Source organism: Pristis pectinata, chromosome 1, assembly GCF_009764475.1.
Source record: "Pristis pectinata isolate sPriPec2 chromosome 1, sPriPec2.1.pri, whole genome shotgun sequence".
NCBI lineage: Eukaryota > Metazoa > Chordata > Chondrichthyes > Rhinopristiformes > Pristidae > Pristis > Pristis pectinata.
The window spans coordinates 114,815,804-114,829,847 of record NC_067405.1 but is presented as its reverse complement, the minus strand read 5'-3'; the positions used below and the strand labels follow the sequence as shown (position 1 = coordinate 114,829,847).

At 41.5% G+C, this 14,044-nt stretch overlaps 1 protein-coding gene across 1 annotated transcript in view; it reads right to left on the bottom strand.

Annotated features, from left to right (window-relative positions):
- The window catches only part of LOC127571399 (phospholipase DDHD1-like), a 52,099-nt gene extending 40,337 nt beyond the window's left edge, over positions 1-11,762 (bottom strand). Inside the window, 2 exon segments of the mRNA XM_052017727.1 lie at positions 2,707-2,880; positions 10,782-11,762. Coding sequence (XP_051873687.1) covers positions 2,707-2,880; positions 10,782-11,292 — 685 coding nt within the window. The 5' untranslated portion in view covers positions 11,293-11,762.
- Positions 11,763-14,044: the final 2,282 nt, after the last annotated feature.

Sequence of the window (14,044 nt, the reverse complement as noted above, 5' to 3'; positions counted from 1 at the left end):
TTGTATGAATTCCAAATTAAGCATATTAACATTCTGCTTTCCAGAGCAGCTCTATTCCACCTTACTGAGGGAAAAAAAGGAACACTTAATGGTACAAAGTAATTTTCAATGAGCAGAGACCTCAAAGTAACTCTGCCCCCACCAATCTGGGTGTACATGCTCGACTTGAAATTCAACTGTTTTAACTCAATGTTCCACTTTAATCAGCGTTTAACAATAGACCCAAATTGTAGATGTTGGACATTGTGGGAAGCAAGGGGAGAAATTGCTGAGACCTTAGCAGAGGTTTTTGTATCTTCCTTCCTGGATGAGGTACCAGATGACTGGAGGGTAACTAATGTTGTGCCTTTATTTAGGGGTGCAAAGAGGCAAAAAACTACATGGGGGCAAGCCTAACATCAGTGGTGGGAAAGCTACTGGAGGGGAGGGCCTTTTTCTACCTTGCCAATGCCTTTGCCTCCATCAATTGGGAGGGACTTTAGAACACCTTCCTCAAATGTGGCTGCCAACAAAATCCATCTGCATCTTCTGATTGCCCCATGATGCCATGCAAATGTGATATTAACCAACAGGTGTATAACAGAAACATTCTCAGTGAAGACCAGCTTCAAACGAGGCTGCATCATAGCCCACCATTTTCAATTTTTCTTTCCACAATCTTGCATCTCTCCTCCAAAGCTGCTGTGGGATTGGAGCTCACCTTCTGAACTAATAGAAAGCTATTCAACCTACGGCAACTGTACTCTAGAACCAAACCTCAGTAGTCAAGCTGCAACACGCAGATGATGCATGGGTTTGGGCACACTCAGAGGCCAAGTTCCAAACTAATACTGACATTTTCACTGAAGCATTTGAAAGATGGGCCTTATATTCAACATTCACAAGACAAAGGTCCTCTACCAACTGCACCACACTGCCTTCTAATAATAAAGATCCACTGTGAGATCCTGAAAAATGTGAACCACTTCCCGTATCTCAGGAAGCATCTCTCAACAAAGAAAACAAAAATGATGAAAGTCACCAATGTCTTTGATGTGCCAGCACAGCCTTTGGCCAATTGTGGAAAAGAGTGCAAGAAGATCAAGATCTCAAACATGGTACAAAATATATGGTCTATCTGACAGCAGTGATCCCTGCCTCCCATATGGTTCTGACATATGAACCATACATCAGGCATGTAAAGACAATGGAATAATGACACCAGTTCTGTCTTTGCAAAATCCTTTAAATTCACTGGATGGATAAGTGAGCCAATTTCCACATCCTCATATTAAGATGCATAGCAATATACTTGTGTGCCCATATAACATGGCAGGTCTAAACTTCCAGACACTTCCATTTTGTCAATTTCCTTCTCCACAGAAGAAATCAGCAGCCGACTAGCTCATTGTAGAACCTAACAGAAAGGCTTCTTGCATCTAGTCTAAAACTGGAATTTAATGTTATACTAATTTATGATCATGAATTGATAATTAAAGCAAGAATACTATTCATTGGTACCATAACCTGGACACTTCTGACCAAGTGGATTAACTCATGTGAATAGCCTTAAATCCAACAATTTCAGGTTGAAGGGGAGCTGGCTTGTTGAGAGCTGGGTTAGGAGGTCAGTTAACATAGAGTGGTGGAAGTCAACACCATTAAGAAGGCAACCTGACCACACAGAGCACATATCTGCAGTAAACCCCAATCCAATACAGAACATAAAGATTACAATGATTTGTGATATGTTCTTTTTAAAAAAAGGCAAATCCATGGGTTAATTTTTGTTTCTGTAGAAATTCTAAATTTCTAATCTCTTCCTTTCATTCGTTTCAGATTTATTAAATTTTAGAACTGCAAACTTATTATATTTCCAAGCATTGTCCTAGGGCTTTGTATGTTAAGGGGCAAGGAGGCTTTAGCTGAGAAACCATTAAATTAATGAATCAACAGAAGCCTGCCAAATTACTGGCCCAATAGGGTAATGGTGTCTGGAAGTATGCGATCCATTTGTTCGCCCAAGTGAAGGTAAAAAAACAAACTGAAGGAAGTGTTAGAACATACAATTGCATTTTTCCTACTCCTTAAAATATATATTTTTTTACATAAGATTTCTTTATTAGTCACGTGTACATTGAAACACAGTGAAATGGATCTTTGCGTAGAATGTTCTGGGGGCAGCCTGCAAGTGTCGCCATGCTTACGGCGCCAACATAGCATGCGCAAAACTTCCTAACCCATATGTCTTTGGAATGTGGGAGGAAACCGGAGCACCCAGAGGAAACCCACATGGTCACAGGGAGAACGTACAAACTCCTTACAGACAGCTGCCAGAATTGAACCTGGGTCTCTGGCGCGGTAATAGCATTACGTTAACCGCTACACATTTTGTCAGATAGTTAATAAAACAAAGTAATGTCACTTTTGTTGGACAATTTAACAGGCTACTTGAAGCCACTACAAAAAAACCAAAATTCTCATTCATTACTGGATTATAATGAGCTATAATTCAAATTTTACAGAAAAGTGTTTTACAGAAAAGTTCTAACCTCATGGTGTATTCAACAAAGGTCAGGACTACAGCTCAGAAACAGTAAATTATAAATATTGTGTGCAGATAATAGTTTTGTATACTCAAATAGAAAGCATAAATGAAAAATTCTGTCTCTATTTCATTGAGAGTGGATTGTGAAACTGCAAATAGGATTACAGGCTTTGTCTTACCATCTTTACTGTCCATAGATTTAGCTACATCCAGCTCAAATGCATCCTGGATCTGTTGACCCCGAAAACGCTTTAGGTGTTCAGCTTCTATCAGATCACTGTCCTCCTCTTCCAAAGGCTGCCATGTACCATCAACAAACCATTGGCCGCGCATGACTAAAATCTTATCCGATTCTACAAAATCAAACAGTACAAACATAGTCAATGGTAAGATACAGAATTTTGCATGCCACTAAAAGCACTGAACTCTCTTTCTGTAATTATACCAGAGCAAGCTACAAAATATCACAGCAAAACTCATTACTGTGGCTGCTTGATTTGATGGACATGTTCTTGATTTTCTGCAGTTCTTTCATACTGATGGAACAATGGAAGAAGGACAAGTAAAAAGGAAAGAGGTAGAGGGAGAATCGTCAACCACACTGCACTGTACAGAGTATTAAAAAAATAGAATAGTTAGTACAAATAAATTTTCTGTTCTAAAAATACTTCGGAATGATTAACGTGGATTTGTAATATTTCCACAAAAAAAGCAAATTAAGATCACTAAAGCTACATTGCTTCAATTTATCTTTAAAATTCCTTACTATGTTTAAGAAAAGGTATACCATTTTATTATAAAGATAAGGGATGGCTTTTCTAGATATTAAAGTACACACTGGCAATGGTTTGAAGAATATTTTTTCTAAACATCTTGTTTCCTGACAAGAGAAATTGAAACCATATACCCTATGTGCGGAGGAGCTACCTTTCATTAAGCAATGCAAGAAATGCTATCTTCAGATCTTGTCCTCAATATGTAGCTTGGGGAAATTTGGAATACTGAGCTTCAGAACTCAGTATGTAGATGTTTCGTGATGAACAGAATCATATAAGATTTGTTGCTACCATTCTATTGGCTTTTACTGTAGAATCTAGAATTTGAGAGCGAACAGTAAAAGAGAAATGCCCAAGAAACTTACAATAATATAAAGTGTATTAAAGGAGTGGATAAATAATCAAAAATTGTGAATATTAAAAATTGCAAAGACACAAATAAAATTGATCACTAAATATCAGAAACAAGTTGAAGATTATGACATCTGTGTGAAAGTTACATGTTAAATGGCAAAGATAGAAAAGTAGTAAATTAGCAGGAGCATGATAGAAAATTCCCTACTGTATGTGAATAATCCAGATACAAGAATCCTTTGGAAAGGCCTCTCAATACGCATTTCTGAAATTTGGTGTACAGGTCACCACTTTTGTAGTTGGCTCTTTACACTGTGCAAACAAAGCATTTAATATCAGAAGTTGGTGTAGCCTTATTTGTTCAAAGTTATTTTTAATCTCTCTGATAGGTACTGAAATAAGTTTGAGGCAAACTGAGGTCTCCTACACTTAGGAAGTTACTATCTCCATACAATTCGATATATTATTGTCAGTTTCAAGATTGATCCAATACAAAGATTGGATTGGAAATTATTACTCCTCTGCAACACATGGTACATAAATTGAGTGAAAAATTTTAAAACTACTAAATCAATTTACACGTTGAACAAAATTCTCTCATCGCCACCAAAACCATTAAATATTCCATTTTACCACAAGTAAACTTGAATTTCCAGATGTTAATCCATAGTTCATATATACACACACATATATATATATATTCAGTGAAGACAGGCCATTCCCCTACTCCATTATTGAAAGAGTCTTTGAGCACACAGTGAACATGACTAACAAACAGGAAATACAATCTTTGGAAACACTGTTTTGTTGGAATGTGATAACAAACTATATACGAAAACAGCAAGAGTTGAGGTCCACTTTACATTTCAATTGAGTATGTAACATACCATTTACAAAGTGTTCAATTAAAACAAATTGCTACAATAACTATGTCACTAAACCCACAACTAACTTCTACATCCAATCAATGGCTATGATTTGTTCCAGTCTCTTGCATTTTAACAAAATATTCCCAAATTTGCATTTTTTTTGGGAATATCTGGTTACTTATACAAAGATCAGAATTTCTCCTCAGACCATTTTGAAAGGGGTTACATGAGAAGATAATTAGATTTGTAATTTAATGAAACATAAATGAACAGTTGCGTAAAAATGTGTGCTCTTAGAGAAATATCTTGCTAAATTAGAGAAGCTTTCAATCCAGTTTGATATTTAAGGGTAGGCTTTCCTCCTTTCCTCTTTATTTACAATAATAACTTTTAAGACAGTTGGACAAGTGCACAGATAGGAAAGGTTCAGAAGGACATGGGCCAAACACAGGCAAATGGGACTAGCTTGGACGGGCATTTGGTCAGCATGGACCAGTTGGGCAAAAGGGCTTGTTTCTGTGCTGTATGACTGAAATACAGTGAGACATTGGTAATAATTATACATTTACTGTCTAATTGATAAAAATTTAATAAAAATTTAACACCATTGAAAGGATTTGGTGTTAAATTTTAATATCCATATGGTGTAAGCAAATCAAACTTGCCATTGTAGGGTTAAACTTTGTCTTTTCCTGCACATATCATTTTAAAAATAAATGTTGCTTACTACCAATCAACCTCCACCAGTGAAAAGTAACTTTTACATGTGTAGGCACTCCTCAAGTATTGTTGTTGGAGACTTTTAAAATGCCATTTCTGATTTGTGTTTCTATTAAATTGTTTTAAATTTCTCCGAATCCCCATTTCTTTTGATGCTTAATTTGATTTTGAATCACCCACTTTCATATCCTTATTTCTCAGTCATTATGTTTATCTTTTAAAAAAAATCAGATATTTGCACCAGAATGCTGTAGCAAGGAAAGTGGTTTCTACTTTCCCCATACACATCCCAGAAAACTAAACTAACATACAAGCTCAGTAACATGCAGGACAAAGAAATTTGGTACAGTTTTTCTTATTTGCCTTAAGGTCAGAAATCCAAGATGAGCTGGCTAATTGGATCCAAAGCTGGCTTGGTGATAGGAGGCAGAGCGTAGTGGTGGACTGGAAACCTGTGACCAGTGGTGTACCACAGGGATTAGTGCTGGGGCCTTTGCTGTTTGTAATATACATTAACAACTTGAATGTGAATGTAGGCGGAATGATTAGTAAATTTGCAGATAACACAGAAATTGGTGGCATTGTGGACAGCGAGGAAGGTGTCCAAGGCTATAGCAGGATATAGTTCAGTTGGAAAGTTGGTGGATGGGATGTAATCCTGACAAGAGCGAGGTGATGCATTTTGGGAAAGTCGAATAGGGATACAACATGCAGTAAATGGCAGGGCACTCAGGAATGTTGAGGAACAGAGAGATCTAGGGGTCCAACTTCATAGTTTCCTAAAAATGGCAACACAGGAGGATAGGGTGGTGAAGAAAGCGTATGGCATGCCTATCTTCATAGAGCAGGGCACAGAACTTAAGAGTTGCAACTTCACAAAAACACTGATTATGCTGTACTTGGAGTTTTGTGTACAGTTCTGGTCAACACACTCTATGAAGAATGTGATTGTGCAAGACAGAGTTCAGAGACGATTCACCAGGACGCTGCCTGGAATAGAGGACATTAGTTATGGGGAGAGATTAGATAGACCAAGCTTGTTGTCCCTGGAGCGAAGGAGGCTGAGGGGTGACCTGATAAAGTACATAAGATTATGAGAGGTACAGATAGGCAAGATAGTTTTAATGTGAGAGGTAGGAAGTTTAAAGGGGATCTGAGGGATAATTCCTCCCCCCCTCCAAACACACACACAGAGCAGTCGATATCTGGATTGCACTGTCAGAATGGTGGAATCAGATACAATTACTAACTTTAAGGGGCATTTAGACAGACACTTAAATAGGCAAAGCATTGAAGGATATGGTCCTATTGCGGGCAAATGGGATTAATGTAGATGGACAAAAAGGTCGGCATACACAGTGGGCCAAAGGGTCCATTTCTGTGCTGTTTAACTCTAAATCCTGGAATAATAAATGACAAGAGACAATTAAACCATATACTACAAGTTCACGGTCTCAAATTAGGGGAAAAATTACTTTTAAACACAACCGAGGGTTAATCTTTTTTCCTTATTTTCACCTCTTTCACCAAACTTGTGCTGTATGAAAAAACAAGTGCCTCTGCAGAATTATGCAATGCAATGTGATTTCACATCGACTCACTGTATGAATTTTTCAATTGACACCAATATTGCAACCTTCACTTGACACGAACTTTGTTCATACAGCATAGTAAAATGAATGAAATACTTTTGAGAACAATAACAAGGCTGTAAAAAAAAGCAATTTCCAAAAATCTCAATGAATTGACAGCCAGAATTACAGAATAACATGAACTGCTATTAGACTCTTAACAATTACTGTATCAGAGGTATTACCATGGCATAAATGGATTCATTAATGAGCCAAAAGAGCAAACGAAATCTGATATCCCTCCACAGGTGTCTTCAGCACATCTACTTAAAGTGTGATAGTGGCATTTAGTAATGGGGTGATAATTTAAATATAGGGGAAAACCAAGTTATCCACTATGCCAAATAGCTCACCATCAATATCTGACTCCTAAGCACAATGATGCTATAGAAGGCATTTTGGAGTAAGCCATTCTGTTTAAATAGCTATATACTGGATGATAGCGATTTTACCATGCATATGCTTCAATTATTTATTTTACTGTTGCAAATTTCTTCTGGCCAATGTAATCATTGAAGCATGACACTGTCTCGTGGATACTTTGTCTACCTGTTTACTAATTTTAACAGATGTTATACAGGACAATTAAAGTTTCAAAGTCCAGTTAGATACCGACAGCTGTTGTGTGGCAGATATAAACAGTCAATTGTATAAATTACAATGGAAAGAATAACTCATCCTGTAGATGCACTCAGTGACACTTTAAAAATTGTCACGTTCTCTGGCTCAAAATGAAAGAAGTGGTTCAATTCCCGGACAAAATATAATGGAGTGCCCTTAAACAGGATTTGCAGAATTTTATTAAACTTTAGAATCCAAGCTAAAAATCAACCATCTTAGCAAATGATATGTTCATTTTTTGCTGCAACTGACAAATCAAGAAAACAAAAATGATTTTGAAGTTGGAAGTAAAAATTATTGAGGAGTATTTACCACATTGTTGGAAAACAAGCATGTTAAAGAAAAACTCTATTTACATCAGGACCAGGGTGTTTTTTTTTAATAAGAGGATCTCTTGGCTAACTCTAGAACTTTCTTCATATTCAGACATTTGATTCTCTACTACTCTCTTGATGCTCCTTCAAGCTTTTTTGCTATTTAAACCATTCTCCTACAACAACAATTTCTTTGTGTTCCAACACAATAACCTCATCCTCAGTGGGTTCAAGCTTCATTTAAATCCTCAACTGCCTCTCTTCCCAGTCATCAGTCATATTTATCTCCTTCAGCTTCGACATTACAAGATCCCACAGTCATGCCCACCCATTTCAATTTCTCACTAGCATGGTTTCCAGCATTATTTTCTATCATTCATTTCTTGCCTTTTACACATCTCCTCATCCATCCTTAATCCCCTTCATTCTCATTCTTCATTCCAATTTCTCTATTTGAACCATCTCCAACCTGCACCCATCCTGACATTGGCGAAGTCTTAATTTCCCCAATAGATTCCAGGTGGTTTCTTATTCCAAAATTTGTGTTTTTTTTAAGAAGTACCTGAGAGATGGTGCGTGCAGTATACAATCATCAACCAAATGTCACAGACTAACTCAAGGACACCACTGTTCCTCTGTTAAAAGACCCGTTAGTCACAAACCACATTTGAGAGCCATCACTCCCTCTCATTTCACCTTCACTTCTAATATTAATGAAAGTAGTGCAAAAGCTCTATCCATAAGGCTGCCTCTGCAACTACCCCCTTCCCATCTCCACATGCCACCTTACTCTCTTTGTAGAAGTACTTATGCATATTAAGTCAGATTACACACTAACAAGGAATGTATTAATGGTGTCTTTTACCAATTAGACTTGGTCTCCTTTAGATTTTGTTTTACCAAGCTTTTTGCATGGCAAATAGCTGGAAGTGCAAACTTGGAACAGAGTAGTGACAGAAAAAAATTATACAAGGGACCAGACTGAACAGAAAGTAGGAGTGCATCTCATTAACCCAAGAGTGAATTAATTGTGCATGGGCTCAAAGGGGAATATAATGGCTAAATTCAAACAAATCAGATGCAAAGAGAAAGAAAGAGGAAAAGGCCGGATTAAGAAATAGTGAGTGGAAAAAGGTAGAAGGAAAAAGGTAGCGTGATAGCTTTGTTTGCAAAGCTATTGGACTGGGCTGTGCTCAATCAGGCTTGCTGCCTGTAACTGTTCCCCATTCTTTTCCTATGGCCTCACCTATTTGTGCTCCATTGCTGGACTTGGGTGTCTGTATCTGGCCTTCAGTTCCTGTCTGACTTCAGCATTGCATTGCACAGGCATGGAAAGCAAAGATTAGCTTAGCTGCAAGGAGGACTTTGACGACAGTTGGGAAAGGAAATGCTGACCAAAGGCAACTATTTTACCTCACTGACAGAACAAAGCAACTCAGAGATCACCATAGATATTTGAGAGTTTTACTGCCTGTTGCCTGAAATCCTTGTATGTAACATTTTCCGATGAATAACGGTCTCAGTGTTATTCTGTTAACAATTTTCACTCAACCCCCAATTTAATTGCCAATTGTTCAGGTCCTAAACAGTTGGGTGATCTTCACCACCAGAAAGCCACAATTAAATCTAGCATCTTTAACCTTTCAAGATTTCTTAATGGTGAGAGTGCAGTAGTCACTCTCTGATGTAACCTCTGTCTCACTCATTGCACCAAGACAACCTTCATAGAACCTGTGTTCTGGCCAGGATACTAAAGCTATGAAAATCGTTACCAGTTTAGTCAATAAATGCTAACAACCATGTTACTGTCTTGAGGTTCTCCGGACTCCTTAACACTCCCCCCCCCCCCCCCCTTATGTTCCCTTATCACACTGAACACTTTCTTCACCATCTCCCTATGCTTCGTTGTATCTCCTACTTCCTTTCAGCCTCATCCCACTGTTAACACGCTTACAATCAGTTTCTCCACAGTCCTTTGATATTAAAACGTGTTTGATCCTAAAATAATCTTGTTAATCCCTTGAGCTGTTGTCGCCGCAATTTATGGAACATTTCGACCAAAACTGATTGCTTTTCCCAGTTCCCTCTTCACTGGCCTGCCGCATCCAACACATACATCCAACATCTGTGAAATTCGGCAAATCTGTAAAGCTGTAAGGATGTTCAAAGCCCAACACAGAAGTGTTTTCTGCATTTCGGTCCCAGTACCGCTGTTTGTCGCCCTCACATATCACCTGCACCAGAACTGCTGATCGCTGGGATTCCCTCGCCAAACCATTTTGTTACTTTTGATCATGCATTCAAGTTTCTGTTATTTTTCTCTTGACACAAATAAAATTTCATGTTTCCACCGCGCGATCGTTACCTCCGTTTTGAAGTATCCCAAAACAATACACGAGGTTTTCCCCCCAAATCGTTCCACCGAATATTTCAAGCGGCAAAATAAAGGGGAACAAAGCAAAAACTGCTGGAGGACTGAGTTCCCTCAGCAGTTTGGTTTTTTTGCTCCAGATTTCAGTATCTGCAGTCTCGTGTTTCCAAAATAGAGGAAGTTATGCTTTTAATAACACGCTCTAAGGAATTGAGTTTAGTTCCAAAGCCTCGCTAAAGTAATTTAGAAATAACAGCCGTGGATGAATACTATAAATGGTCTTCTTAAAGAGTTAAAGGTACATCTGTAATTCAGACACACTTAGAATTCAGCAGGCAAGTTATCTCATGAAGCAAAAAAAACTAAGCGGGTCAAGCGGCATCTGTGGAGGTAGAGGGATGGCCCTCAAAAGATGCTGCCTGACCCGCTGAATTCCTCCAGCAGTTTGTTTTGTGCTCCTGATGTAGGCATCTGCAGTCTCTCGTGTCTCCAAGTTGTCTCATGGGCTTCATGAGCTACCGACTACTGGATATTTGAGAGACAAATCTTCCTGTCACAAGCGAGTCGAGTTAAAACAAAAAGGAGAAGCGACACTTACCATGCCAATACACGGGGTAACACTCCTTATCTATCACGTTGACTTCGTACAGACCTCCGCGGACACACACCGTGTCGATCGCGGGGCTGGCCGCAGATGACGAGCCTGCCTTGGCCACAAATTCGCAGTAATCCCGGTACATGAGCTCGATGCGCAGCGAGTCGTAGCCGATGAATGGTTTCCAGGTCTTGCGGTCCTCCTTGTAGAACCAGCGCACCTCCTCGGAGCCCAGCTCCCCCACCACGTCGTAGCGGTGCCGGATGCTGCCTGAGTGGCTGCGCTTGTGGGTGACCGAGGTGTCGCTCTCGCTGAAGTCCACGTCCCCCGTGTCCAGGTAGGGCAGCGACGCCTCCGAGTCGGCCGTGAACAGGTCGAAGGTGCTGCCGCTCAGCGAGTGATACATCTCCAGGCCGAAGCGGCCCGAACGCCGGCGGTGCTGAGGGGCCGGCGAGCCGGGCGACATGTGTGGGGATGGCGGCTCGTCGCTGTGCGGAGGCGGCGGCGGCTCCATTTTGCTCCTCGGCCACTGGGCGACGTGCGGGGACGGACTGCTGCTCCTAGCCCGCCTCGCTGCCGGTCATTGAAGGCGGCGGCAGCAGCCAGGCCGGGCCGGGGTGGGAGGGGCAGAGCCGAGTGGACCGGGGTGGGAGGAGCGGGGGGAGGGGGCAGCGCTGCTCTCCCCGCCCGGCTTTCCCTCCCACTCCTCCCCAGCCACTCGGGAGGGAGGCGCTGCTTCTTCTACAGCGGGCTACTGCTTAGGCTCAGTCCGCCTCTGGCGACCGCCTCAGCCCGCTTGCCCGTCCGGCTGGCTCGGCCCGATCACGCCCGGTCGGTCCTGCCCTCGTCACAACGCGCCGCACGTCGGCGCCTGGAGACCACAAACGGCGCAGACAAGCAGGCCGAGGCGCTCGGCTTCCCCTCCCGACCCTCTGGGAGGCCGAGGCTGGGGCCTAGCGGCAGAAGCAGCGCAGGTCACCCCGATGTGAGCCCGGCCCTGCCTCCCGGTTTCCCGCTGAGATCGAGCCCGCCAGTTCCTTTCCCAGGGCCTTTCTGGGGCCGCCGCCTGGCCTGGGTGGGGTCGCGGTGGATGAACAGGGATACCGGGGCGCAGGGGAAACTCTGGCACACGCCCATCACTGCGCTGGAAATGTCCGGAGCTCCTGCTGACTACCCCTACCCGCCTGCACTGGCTCCTGGTTTATCTTAAGATTCCCATTCTTGTTTTCAAATCCCTCTATCTCTGTGATCTCCCCTCTCCCTCTGAAATATCCCTCCTGTGCATCCCCGCATTTAATTGTGTTTTCATTATCAATGGTGCAAGACGCATCTCTCAAGTTCCTCGCAGCCTTTCTGCACATCAAAATACTCCTGAAAACGTGCTGCTTTTGGTAACCAATCCTATCTCTTTATGTGGCTCTCATTTTTGTTTTTTGTTTGGGTCATTGTCCCCATCACTGAAAGGCATTTTACAAACACAAGATGCTGTTGTATCCGCTCAGTTTTGTGAAACGATGGCTGTCAAACCGAGCGCAGGGATAAGTCTGGCACATTGCTGCATTTTGGTTACTGATGATACCAGCAAAACTGCTGACTATAATCTTTATCAGGACATTTCCACGTAAAATAAGTGCAGGAATCTAAGTAAATTCTGAAACTATTATTCCTGGACAGTTAATTATCTGGTTAACAATATTAGATTTACAGGCCTATTTAATATAAATAACTGGAAAGATAATGAACCATAACTTTGTCATTTATCGTAGAATGGCTACAGCACAAGGGTTACACCATTTGGCCCATTGTGACCATGCTAGCTCTCTACCAAGCAACTCTCTTGCCTGTTGTCCACTTCCTTGCAAATTTTTCCTCACCATATTTCCTTATGACATTGAGGGAGGCCACTTGGCCCATCAAGTCATTCCCATTCCCCAGCATATTCTCTCTCAGATGCCCATTTACTCACACCTATGTCCAGGATGGCCACAATGAAACCTGTCTCCACCACATCTGCAGGAGTGTACTTTCTAATCACATGCTGTGGGTAAAAAAAATAATTTTTTTCCTCAAGTCACTATTAATACTCTTTGTTATTTTGCACTTGTGATTTCCAGTCCTCAACCTCTCCACCAATGGGAACAGCCTCCCATTATCAACTTCTCAGTCACAGAGTCTTATAGTACAGAAACAGGCCCTTTGGCCCAATTGGTCCATGCTGACCAAGATGCCCATTTAAGCTCGTCCCATTTGCCTGCATTTGGCCCATATCCTTCTGAACCTTTCTTATCCATTTCCCTGCCAATTCTCTTTTAAAAGTTGTTATTGTACCTGCCTCAACTACTTCCACCTGCAGCTCATTCCATTTGTATACCATCATCATGTAAATACAAAACAAAAGTTGCCCCTCAAGTTCTTATTAAATCTTTTCCCCCTCATCTTAAATCCATTCCCTCTCGTTCTTGATTCCCCAACCACAGGAAAAGACTGACTGCATGTCCCTCATGATTTTATACACCTCCATAAGATCACCTCTCAGTCTCCTGTGCTCCAACGATAAAAGTTCTAGCCTGTCCAACCTCTCCCTATAACTCAGTCCCTCCAGTCTGACAACACGTTTCCAAAGAAAACAGTCCCAGCCTCTTCGATTTTTCCTTGTAATTGTAGTCACTGATCCTTGTAGATCTACTCTGGACCCTCCTCAATGGCTCCCTCAACCTTCCTATAGAGAAGTCCATGAAGAAATTTGAGAGGCAACCAGAAATACATGCTATACAACAGTTGAGGCTGCGCCTGTATCAGCATTACTTTCCTGTTTTTATACTCTATGCCACTATTGCAGGGGCAGGGCCAGGCACGGTAGCGTTGCGGTTAGCATAACGCAATTACAGTGCCAGCGACGCAGGTTCAATTCCAGCTGCTGTCGGTAAGGAGTTTGTACGTTCTTCCCGTGTCTGCATTGGTTTCCTCCAGGTGCTCTGGTTTCCTCCCACATTCCAAAGACATACGGGTTAGGAAGTTAGGGGCATGCTATGTTGGCACTGGAAACGTGGCGACACTTGCGGGCTGCCTCCAGAACACTCTACGCAAAGATGCATTTCACTGTGTGTTTCGATGTACCTGTGACTATTAAGGATATTTTATTGATAAAGCCCAGAATTGTGTATGCCTTATTAAACACTTTCTCAACCTTATCTGCCTGTTTCACTAACTTGTGCACCTATACCACAGGTCCCTCTGGTCCTTTATCTATATTACCTCTCCTCATC